This window comes from Microtus oregoni, unplaced genomic scaffold (assembly GCF_018167655.1).
Source record: "Microtus oregoni isolate MIOR12 unplaced genomic scaffold, Mior012 000003F_ref0000135, whole genome shotgun sequence".
Classification (NCBI taxonomy): Eukaryota; Metazoa; Chordata; class Mammalia; order Rodentia; family Cricetidae; genus Microtus; species Microtus oregoni.
In genome coordinates, this window is record NW_024543062.1 from 45,647,013 (window position 1) to 45,659,665 (window position 12,653).

Consider the following 12,653-nt stretch of genomic DNA (forward strand, 5'->3'; position numbering starts at 1 on the left):
AGGTTGCATCTGTGAGATATTTTTGTGTAGTCATGGAACTAACATTAATAACAGGTGCTGTGTGTTTTATTGAGGAGGGATGTAAGGGTTCTCTTTGCACTTCGTGGCATTTTAAAGGCTCAGGACCATCTCTGTTTTCTGATAGTAACAAATAGTCAATTATCAACCACTAGACAAACAATTGTGTTTAACAATTTTTCCCTTTTGTACTTTATATCACAACATTTAAGTTAAAAGCTATCAACTGGTAAACATAGGCACTGCATTTATGGATATGAAAGGAAATGAACATGAGAAGAGGAAACGGCTTGGCCAATTTCTGTAAGTCTAATTGAGACTATTCTTCTCTTGTTTGTTAGTTGTTGAGGAGGAATCGCTAGCCGAACTGCTTGCATTGCTGAGGGTAACCTAGAACTTCTGTTTCTCTAGCTTCCACCTCCATTCTTATGTTAGAAATCCTGGCACACTGCCACGCCTCCTTTACCCAGTGCTGAGAAATGAACACTGGCCTTTCTGCATGTTACAGCAATCTACCAATAGAATTCCACCCCTAGCTCTGAACCTGTTTTAAACACATTAAATCCACATCACGCAGCCTCACGCAGTCTATATGGTAGCCTGGAGCTGACATTAAGCAAGCAGACATGGTGGCACTACCATTATGGGTCCTCGGTGTTCTTACCTAACATCTGAGGCTAATCACACTGAAGAACTCTGCTTCCCAAATTTTTTCTGGTCTCATCTCCTCATAATCAAATGATTCAAAATAAAAAGTAACTTCCAAAGACCTTTATGGAATCTTAGTGACTAGTGTTGCCCAAAGAAGGTAGTGTGTACATATGTGTGTGTGGTGTGGTCTGGGGTATGTGCCATGTCTGGTGTGTGTGTGTTTGTGTGTGTATGTGTATATGTAGTGTGTATGTGAGTGTGTATTCTGTGTGTCTGGTGTTGCATATGTTGTGTGGTACATGAGAATGTGTTATGATGTGTGTGTGTGTGTGTGTGTGTGTGTGTGTGTATGTGTGTAGTTGTATTCTGTGCCAAAATAGAAAGTCAAGAACTTGAAACCTTTTCACTCATCCATGAACTCTGGAAGCTGACCATACATTGATGTAAAAGAACCAAATTCTCCATGTAAACAAAATTGTCATGACAGAGGTATACAATCTGGACTTCTAAATACAAAAATTTCAAAGTAAAGAAAAAGATTTAAAATTTCAAGGGATAATGTTAAACATAATTATATGGAATTCTGTTTTACAGGGAAGAAAGTCATGAACATTTTTCCTCTTATGGGTATAAAACCACTTTGATTATTTGTGTTTAATCACACAAGATAACTTAAATTCTCTCGCTGATCTAGATCACATCTGGCAGTTTGATACTTGGCCAGCAGTGGCTAAATTTCCTGCTCTCAGTGTTTGTGAAAGCCCATCTAACTTAATCCCCCAACTCTGAAGCTTTCTTACCACCAAACACATGACATGTGACACACAGAGATCCTCCCTAAGCTGTAATTACATGGGGTGACTTGGCCATCTAAGTTAATGGCCACTGACCTCAGCTTAGTGCACTTCCCAGGCCTTTTCAAGAGTGATTAGTGCTCTTTCTTGCTTTTCATTTCCCTTGTGTGAGATGAGATGAAGGTTAGAGGGGCCTTGGAAGTAAAAGAACAAAAATCCATTCAGCAAATCCCCTCCAGTGATGAGTTAGCGATACTGGACAATTCTTAGCTCCTGGGCTGGCTTGCCAAAACTTGATTTACTCAATAGCTCCATTAGTGGTGCCATTTTTATTTAATTTTATTTTTATGTTTTAAGAAATTAGTTTATCCCTGATGGAACTCATTACACTTGTATTGCTTGGGATTGGAACACAGGATTCCTGGGTTCTCAATCTCACCAACCATTGTCTCTGTTGGTACATATTCACATGTTGTGTACTTTCTCCTTTTGTGTGACACTTGAGAATATTCAACTCTGCTCTTAAACATTGGAAATAAAACATTTTATCCATGTTCAGTGCATGGTGGATTTTATGTGGTTTACAGAGGGTTCAAATACTTTAAGATACCCAAGAACATGCAAGAAAAGTCCTTTTTTCACGGAAAATGGAGGAGCAGGTTGGAGAGCAAGAATATGGCATGTTGAAAAGAAATTTCCTCTGAATTAAAATAACTTTTTTGAATGAAAGGAAAAGGCTTAGGAGACTCAACAAGTAAATAAAACTCAAAAGTTCCATGAAGTCTTGGAAGCCTACAACACATGTAAGGCCTCTCTCAGATGTGATACCAAATGTATCATTTGTGGAGAGGAGACTCTGGGCTCAGGTGAGCTGCTGAGGGATCCAGCTGAGTTTTTGAGATCATCACTGCTAATGATCATCCATGTTCCTGTAAGTGGCCTCTCACCCACAGACCTGCCAGGAACCCCAGTAAACTCAGTGGTTCATTAAGTTAGACCAGAGTAGACCCCTTCCTTGGGATGTTATCAGTGTGCTGTCTGTAGTGAACAGATGTTTTTCGTATCTTCTCAGGAAATTTCAGTCACCACCCCTGAGCTTCAACAGACCTTCAGGATGGGACTTCATTTATGGGAATGAGATCTATTCTAACCTGGATTCCATCTTCAGGAAAATAATGGGGCGTTCTCTAACATCTGCATGGAAAGCTGGATGGCACAACGCAGGAGGAATCTGTTAACTACTGTGACAGGAACAGGAGTGAATGAATAGACTGTTAAGAAAAGCTAAACAAATCTCAGAAATCTCAAGGAAGAACAGTGTGTTCTTCAGTAGCATCAGGGCTCCTTTGGGACGCCCCCACTTCATGATCATCAGGTCTTCCAGACCAAGCCAGCTGTCTCTGCAGATCAAAAGTTTGCTACTGATTAGATTTAGCTACCAGAAAACTATGTGTTAGCTTATGAACATCTGCCCTGTGGAGTTTGGTTCTCCCCTAAGATGCGACGATAGTTGATTACAAGTGTTAACCAGACTTGGTTAAGGACTAAGGATAGTTGAAAGCATCATGTCTGTGAAGATGTCTCTGGGAGAAACTGGTGTTTCAGTCTCTTAGTGGGACAGATCAATTCTCATCCATGTGAGGAGACACCATGCAGTCCCTGGAAGGATCAGACGAGTTGTACTTGCCCCTCCTTTGGGCACGAGACACCTACCTTCTGTTCTTAGCCCAGAGGCTTTCAGGCTCAAAAACCTTTGGGCTTGCAGAGTTACAATGGGCAGTTGCCCATCCTCAAGTTTCAGCTCAAGAGTTACTCCATCAGCTTCTCTGTTCTCGGAGCTCTGGGTCACAGGTATGCATCAGTTTCCCTGGTTCTCTAGTTTGTAGAGAGAGCACCAGGGTCCTTCTCAACTTCTGTGACCACAGGAGCACAGTGAGCCTCTTCCTTCATATCTGTACTAACTATTATATGCCTAACTGTTTACTGTGTCCTTTCACATATATAGCTGTATGCATCTGTAAATAAATATATGTAAACATATGTACATACTGTCTCTCTAGAAAATCTTAATAAGTACAGACATTTGCATCTTTTCAATCTACTTGAAATTCTTTTGTAACATTTCACTTTTCCTTCAGTTCTTCAAATGACTTTGCACTTCTGGAACAACTTTTCTGTCTTCTAGCTTCTCTTGTCAATAAATTGAATATTCCTTTATGTGCTCATTCTACATTTGTACGAGACTTGTGACTTTAACAGACTAAACATCATACTCTAACAGATATTTATTGCTTAGCAATTTTACGCTATGTCCTTGGAAATAAAAAAAAGAAAACCTGCATGTGTATCTTATTCCTTAGTCTGCAAGAGCTAAAATCCACTTTAGAGACAGATGGCTATGTTTTAGTGTGGCTGTTTGTACATATGCAAGTGTCAGCCCTGGTGCATGGATGTTTAGAGGGACAGTGACTGTGTATTGGGTGAGTCATGAGGGAAAAAATGAATGTGACTAACTCAAAGAGGCTGCCAAAATGTATGCTAGTATGGAAAACACGGTATTTGGAGGACTAGGGAATGCAAGTAGTTGGTCCAGTGCTTGTTCAGGGCTTGATGCCAAGCACTGTTTAATATAGGAATGGCCATACAGGCCTGCAACCACAGAACTGAGGAGACAAAGGCAGGGGATTCGGACCTTCAGGGTCATTTTCAACTGCAAAATGAGTTCCAGGCCGGCCTGAGCTAAAGACCAGTGGAAAAACAACAGAAGAATAAATCCCGAGGCTGCAATGGCAGTGTGGAGACTTATTAATCACAATCTGCTATTGTTCACTTAAAGTCCAATAAAGCTGGTAAAGCAGATACCAACACATGCACTCACCGAAAAGGCTGTATCAGTGAACCCGACAGTGCTAACGATTTCACAACATACACATATGTAAAATGATCACACTATGTAGTTTAATGTATATAATTAATTTGTTCCTTATGCTTCAATAACACCATGGGGGAAATAATTGCACTAATAAGAATAAGGCACATCTACTTCTCTGTTCATTACTGAAGTTTTGAGACTCTGCTGGACAGAGACATGGGGAGGGTGTCCCTGGATGACAATGACAATAGAGGAGGAGATAGCTTGGTGAATTCCTGGCATGGCCATGGGATTTCTCCGTGTTGAAGCTCTGGCACCTTGGGAATGGGGATTATTGATCTGTAGAGCGTGGTACTGTAAGGAGAAGCAGCCAGACCTTCTGCTTCTGCTTCTCTGTCTCCTAGCATACTGCTCTTGTAATTTTTTTTTTTTTTTTACAGTTCCGTGTTACATAAGCTTGTAACAAGACTGAAATCCTAGATAGACATCCCGGTACTAAAGGAAAAAATCCTTGATTTTTTTTGTGGCTATCAGAGTATCTGACATTTCATACCTATTGTAGTATTTGCTTTGGGGAGAATATTTGATCTCTGTCCATTCATAAAATAAAAGGGGAGGTTTAAAGGACTCCAGTAGAAAGGGGATGATCAGGCTTTTATTTCTTGGGGCCTTGTTAGTTTATAAATAGGACAGAAATCTAGTCTTAGAAGAAAAAATAAATCACCATTTTCCTGCAATTTTCAAAATCAATTAATGTTACACGGTTCCTTTCTAAGCTTACTAAATTTTATACTTGCCTATTTATTCACAGGAAAAATGTGTTCTTCACAATGTTAACATCCTTTTACGTTTTATACTAAAATAATCAAACATATGTACATATATCCCCTATGTAAAATATATTTGCATATACTCATATTGATTACTTTATTCACTCATCTGTGCATACATTTTAGACTGAATTCTTGGGTGCTGTGCTTACATTCCCAATGCAAACTAATTTTTTTATTTTATTTTACATTCCAACCACAGTTTCACTTCTACCTCTATTCCCACCCCCTTGCTTCCCTCCCAGCCCACTGCCATCCACTCTGCCCAAAAAACTAATTTTTAAACGTATCTATTTTTATTATTTTTTATTTGTGGATATGTGTATGCATGGGTGTGCCTACATGCAGATATCTGCATGTGAGTGGAAGGCCCGTGGAGGCCAGAAGAGGGCATCATAGCTCCTGAAGCTGGAGTTGTGAGCCACCCATTATGACAGCTGGGAACCAACCTCAGCTCCCCAGGAAGAGCAAGAAAGCTCTTTTAAACCACTAAGCCAGCTTTCCTGCCCCTTCACTATGTTCTTTTGTTCTTTTGAGTCAGGGTCTCTCGCTAAACCAGGAGCACACTGGTTTGACTAGACTAGATGGCCAGCAAGACCCAGGGAATCTTCCTGATTCCATGTACTCCTCACAATGCTTGGGTTACTATGTACACTACCAGGTCAGGAGTTTGATATTGCTTATGGACTCAGGTCCTCATGATGTGAAGCAAGTACTCAGACAACTGAGTCATCTCCTCAACCCATCAACTCTTTATAAATCATATTCCTACCTGCCCAAGCCAATCATACATTAAGCATCTAGCATAGTCCCTAACACATAAGAGGTACTCTTAAAGTCACAGAAGCATTGGCTGGTCATTAATTGGCCCCACATCCTTAGCTTGTAACTCTGGTTGCATTTTAAAATCTCTTGGAAACTTTTTGTGTATTTATTTGATCAATAACCATGCAAAACATCTGGGTTATGGGTTGGACAATGTCACTGGCAAAGGTGCCCAGGTGGTTCAGACAGAGGAGAGCCAGGGTGCCAATTTCCCTAGAGCCTGGCTTTGACCATCCCTAAGGGAGGATGTGGCTCTGTGAATGGAGAGTGGTGCCAGTCCGTTGCTCACTCTGTTCTCTCCATTCCAGCTTCATGAATGAAACTTCTGTTTAGTCTCCTCAGTTTAGAGTCCAACAAAAGGAGACTTCAGTCTCCTCTCACACACACTGGTCTGAGGTAGAGGTGCCCAGGATCCCCACCCTGCCAGAAAATGACAGGTGTAATTATTCATTGCAGAGACATTGTCTCCAGTCAATATCTGTTTCATAGAGAGGTTCAATGAACCCGCTTTTCCCCACAAGTGGATAAGGTGTTCCTAGACAGTGCTGACCTGGCCCCACACACTTTGAGTAGAGATGAGGCTAATTGTCTTTGAAGCGCTTCTAGAGACTGTATTAAAATGTCTCAATCTGTGTTTCTTCCTGAAATAAAAATGGGGTCTCCTTGTTTGACTCCCAGCTTTCTGTTCTACAGTAGCGAAGCTTTTCTCAATGTGAGTCTATAGCCTGGTTCTCCAAATAATACTGTAAGGCATCATTCAGAGATGCCAAAGATATAAATGCAATCTTCACAAGTGGCTTGCTGATACCCATGGAACACCACAGTGTCAAAGCTGGCATGTGAGTGCTGACTGGTTAGGTTCCAAGCCATTCTTCTTCCTGGACAACCCCTCTCCCAGCTTTGCTAAAGAATCAAGCTATTATTACAGCAGCAGTCAGTATGTATTCTGAATTCATTTGAGTTTGGTTTGAAATCAAGTTTTTTCCTCCTTTCCCTGCTCTGTGATATCGGGCAAACTATGCCATTTCCCTGAAGTTCAGCAACTCTATTTGGTGGGAAAAGGTTATAGTTAATACCATATAATAGTTTGGGGCTAATATGATAATGTACATAAAATAATTAATAAAATTTGCTACTTATCAGATTAGTCAAAGATCAGAATTAGAACAGACAATGAATGATGGAATGTTTTATTTTCCTTTTAGATTAGTACAGTGCTCTGCCATCCACAAGGGCTTCAGAATCTTCTGCATAACACCCATAGATGGTTAAGTCTTTGATATAAAATGACTAAATAGTGATTCTCTGCAACATCTAATATATTGTAAATGCTAACTAAATATCTGCTGTACAGTTTTGTTTAGGGAAAATGACAAGAAAACATTCATATTCAGTATATAAGCAAATTTTCTGTTGTTTCCACCCAATGAATAGGGAGAGATATCTGCATTCTTAGATGGCTTTTTCAAATCATTAATGACTCTGACTTATTGGCTATTGATAACCATTATAACTACATGCTTATAATACACAGCATAAAATAAAATACAACAGTATAAACAGACCTATAAATCAGAACTGATGGAGATTCAAAATCATAAAGTGTTAACAAATTAAATCGATCAAGGGTTAAAATATTAATAATTAGATAACCAACTAAAACGTATTCCAGAATGTAAGAAACATCAAAATAGAAACATGTGAGATAGTCTGCTTAATATATAGACAGTTAAGAGGAGTTGGAGTGAATGAGAAAAGGCCAATGGACAAGCTGCACTTACATACAAAATTTCTATATAAATTTGTGTGTATGGTGAGTGTGTATTTGAATATATGTTGGTGTACATGTCCTTGTTTATGTGTAAGAAGGCCCAAAGTTGACATCTGTAATGCCCTAGATAGTTTTAACCATCAACTTGACATTGACATAGCCTTGAGTCACCTAAGAAATGATTCTTGAGTGATTGACCATATAGTGCCTGAGAAAATGACGGAGCAAAGGAATATCACATAGGGGAAGAATGATCACACTGGCCCTGGAAGCCACACACCAGTTCTCTCTCTCTAGTTCTCTCTCTAGTTCTCTCTCTCTTTATCTCTCTCTCTCTCTCTCTCTCTCTCTCTCTCTCTCTCTCTCTCTCTGGAATGTATAAGGGGACTGTCTTGATTGTTAGTAGATTTACACTGTGGACAGCATCATCTACTAGACCAGTAGTCCTAGACTGTATTAAAAGCTTTCTAGGCATGAACTTGCAAGTAAATCATCAAGGATCATCCTGACCCTCCGCAGTTTCCTTGGTGGTGAGTGAAATCTTAGGTCAGAGGTAATAAAGGCCTGTCCTCAGATTCCTGCTTCAGTTCCTGCCCAGGCCTCCTTCAGGGATGAACTACAACCAGGAAGCTTGAATAACCTCTTCTTCTCTAAGCTGCTTTTGGTTCAACTGTTTTATCACAGGAATAGAAAATGAACTGTAGGAGGTGTTACCCACTGCTCTCTAACTCACGTGCTGGACCGCATTTAACTAGTCTTGCTAGCCAGCCTTGCTCTAGGCATGGCCTGTCTTTAACTTGTGAATGCTATGACTGCATTCAGGCAGCTGCCACACCCTCCTGATGTTTACATGGGTTCTAGGAACCTGAACTTTTGTCCTAATGCTTGGGAGGTAAGTGCTTTACCCACTGAACCATCTCCCATCACCCATCAGCCCTAGGATTCAACTTTTTTTTTTTTTTTTTTGGTTTTTCGAGACAGGGTTTCTCTGTGGCTTTGGAGCCTGTCCTGGAACTAGCTCTGTAGACCAGGCTGGTCTCGAACTCACAGAGATCCGCCTGCCTCTGCCTCCCAAGTGCTGAGATTAAAGGCGTGCACCACCATCGCCCGGCACATTCAACTATTTTTAAACCAAGGAAAATTTTATAATAACAATCAGCTTTTAGAATTTTTCAAGCTAAGGTCTTTAAAAAAGAAATTACCTATTCTCTATATTTATTTCTATATATCACAAAATCAATATCAAAATATGATTAAAATATAGGTAAATATCCAACATCATATTGATTAAGTTCAATTTGCATTAGTTATAAGTTAAGTGTAACTGCTCTATTTTTACCAGACCAAGTAATAACCCACAGTACCCTCTATATATGGCAATGTTACAAATTATTTATTTTCTTACCTTTAATTCAGCACATTTAATATATACTTTAAAACAGTACTATTAATCTCACAATAGAACTAAATGTATTGAAATATTTTAAAAAACATTCAATTAAATTATCATGGGCATGTTTTGTGACCATTTATGCTGACATATGAAGTGTACATAATAAAACAAATATTTTTAAAAATGTAATCTTTTTCTCCAATACTTTTATGATGACCAAAAAAAGGAATTCACAAGGTTGTGGATGGCTGCGTGGATAAAATGATTACATACAAGCATGAGGACCTGAGTTCGATCCCACAGATCTATTTTAAAAATAATAGGCATGGTAGTGCATGTTTGTAATCAGGCAGAAGGAGAAAGCCAGGCAGCCTAGCCTTCAAGCTTCAGTCTTATAAAAGAGTAGATGACATGTAAGAAACTTCACCCAAGGTTGTCTTCTGTTCCTCCCCAGCACACACTAAATACATGTATGACTGCATATATACTCATATGTTGTTTGTATGTACACATTCATGCACACATAAGAATCTACAAAAAGAATTCCACAGGATGGCATGACTATGTGCTTCCAAGAGAGAGAATTTTCCTGACATGGATTCCAGGGTTAACACCTCCAGAAACACAAAACAAAACCCAAAGAATTCCTTAGTGGATCTTTGGATTGGAGAAACGTGATTCAGTGTGCATTAGCTCTATGAAATGATGGGAAGCATTTTTGTTATAGACTTAATGTCGCAGATTTCTTAAGGTTGTCTTCTGTCCCCCCCCTAGGATATGTTGAACATATGTGTGTCTGTATATATACGCATATGTTGTCTGTATATACACATGCACGTACACATAAAAATCTACAAAATATTCCACAGGATGGCTATGTGTTTCCATGAGAGAGTACTTCCCTGACATGCCTGAAGTCATGGGTTCCAGGGTTATCACCTCCAAAAATTCCTTGGTGGATCTTTGGGTTGGAGGAACAAGATTCAGTGCACATTACTATCCATTACATGATGGGAAGTATTTTTGTTATAGACTTAACCTTGTAGATTTCCTTCTGGACTGTGACTTTGGATGTGACCCCAGAACAGACAGACACAATATCTCTCCTCTTCTTAGTACTCACCATGTCCTCATCCTAACACATGGATTTAGGGCAGAGTCCCTATACTTACCCATTCTCCAGTTCAATTGAGCTGGACTGGAACTTCCAGTGAGATCTGAGGAGCTGGAGAAAGCCATTGGTGAGAGGAAGGAGCCCAATGGATCATCACAGTTGTCTAAAAAGATAGGGAGAGAAGAAGAGGTCAGACTCTATTGGCAAGAAAAATAGGACTTCTCATTTATTAGCCATCTGTGCTGGAAAGGGTTGGGGAATATTCTGCAGTGTGTGTTATTATTGTGGTTGTTTCTCATAGCACTCAAATATGGTATGGCTTCCTTGCATGGATGGAGGAAATGGAGGCTGGAGGGGTTCAAGTTCACAACTCTAGAGAGTGGCATAACCAAAACAGGAAGATTTCTTTGCGTCAAAAGCCCAGCTCCCTATGCATAACTTCAGCTGAGCATTTGTGCAAAGCCTTTTACAACATGTGTGCGTTTAGTCCATAAGGGAGATTCTTACAGGAGGGTGTTGTTTATTCTCCCAGCTCTGTCTCCAAGGACCCTTGCAATAAATGTGTCCATCCCAATAGGATAGTTTTGAATTTCTTGCTACAGCTTATAGGTGAGTGGGTGAGAAATATGCTGCTTACCCAATAGCTCACTTGTGTCACAAGAAGTAAAAGAGTAGTCACAGATGTTACACAATCTGGAGCTGGGTAGCAACTTCAATAGCTAACTTTCTAGTCTTCCCTGCTGAGATACTAGCAAAGGTTGCTTTGAGAATACTAAATAAGCATGGGTCCATTGGGTCAATGAGACCAAATGACATGTCTTGACAACATGGTTATGTCTTTTCAAGTTCACACTAATCCATAGTCACTGGATTTCATATGGAGGGACTTGGTCTTCACACAGCACATACCACATGCATAATTGATTTGGATATTTGGGCTCACCAAAACTAGCATTGAGATTTAATTACCATGCAACCAAACTAAGAGGCAGGATCTTTAAGTGGTGATTAAGTCATAAGGGCTCTACCCTCCTTGTGAATTTAGTGTTTCAGAACTGCAACTTCTCAGCCTCTTTCCTTCTGACACTTAGTGACTCAGAGATTTGGCCTTGCTACATCCTGACACCTTCATATCAGACTCCCCAAATTTCAGAAATGAACAGCCAGCTGTTCCTTATGAGTGATCTTGTCTTGGGTATTCTGTTACAGTAGCACAAGACAGGTTAGGGAACTTAATCATTGATGTAAGTAGTGATGCATTTTTCTGAATCTTCCACTAGATGGTCCATGTTTTCATAGGTCCTTAGAAAGGAGTCTACTGCATAATAGAACTCAAGTAAATGTATGTGGAAAAAGTGGGATGCTGAATGATACTGACAGAGACAAAAGAAAGGACCAATCAATCAACCAATTAGCTAACCTACAAAGCCCACATTCTTTTCCCATCTTTCCATTTTGAACACAATTGATTCTCTGGGACATTGAGAAATGAATTCACAAAATCTAGACAAACCTTATTCAAAACAGATTTGAAATGTGCCACTCAAGGTAAATTTCCTGGTGTGCAGGCTCTCGGGAGGAACTGAACTGACATTTGAAAAGAACATTTACATAGGATCATGCTTGCTTATCCAGCCATTTCTTACAAAGCTGCGTTTCAGATAATTGCAGGAAAAAAATAATTAGAAAGTGAGGATTAAATTCTTGTTTGTTAAGTGTGTTTGAAAATCACCTGGTAAACTGTGTTTCAGGTTTCTCCAAATGCAAATGCTACAACATTGTTTGAGAAAAAATGGAGCAGAGGCATATCTTAACTGAAGAAGAAAACATTAGAAACAGCAACGCAGCTTGTTGGCTCTGGGGCTAGGGGCATACAGCAGGCGAACATGGGGTATGCAAGTGCTTTGCTCTAACACAGGCTAGAAATGCATTAATGCCAAAAAGCACTGGCTCGATCTCTCTTACATATCTTACACATGCACACACACACACACACACACACACACACACACACACACATACAAGGCAGAAATTACATTTGTTTATGACCCTTTTGTCATCAAGAGATATAAGAACCTCAGATACAACTGGAAGCATAGCTCAATTTGTGAAGTGTTTGCTATGCAACCTTAAGGACCTGAGTCAACCACCCATGTGAAAACCTGCCTACTGAACATCAGCACTGGGGAGGAAGAGACAAATGAATCATTGGGGATTGTTTGCCATGTAAAACAACCTATTTTGTGAGCTCCACTCCAGTGAGAGACCCTGTCTTAAAAGAGAAGGTTCACGGTATCACGCGAAATGATACTTGGTTCATCTCTGGCTTCCACAGACACACAGACATGTATCAGAATACATATGCACCTGCACACTAGGACATGG

The 12,653-nt window shown here is 39.9% G+C and overlaps 1 protein-coding gene across 3 annotated transcripts in view; it reads right to left on the minus strand.

Annotated features, from left to right (window-relative positions):
- Cntnap5 (contactin associated protein family member 5) overlaps positions 1-12,653 on the minus strand; it is a 956,023-nt gene that overhangs the window by 758,582 nt on the left and 184,788 nt on the right. For all 3 annotated transcript variants that reach the window (XR_005974031.1, XM_041648130.1, XM_041648128.1), the window contains exon 2: positions 10,327-10,431. Coding sequence is in view for 2 of the 3 variants with exons in the window: in XM_041648130.1 (XP_041504064.1) it covers positions 10,327-10,431 (105 nt within the window). In the remaining variant the exon portion in view is untranslated. The remainder of the gene's footprint in view (positions 1-10,326; positions 10,432-12,653) is intronic.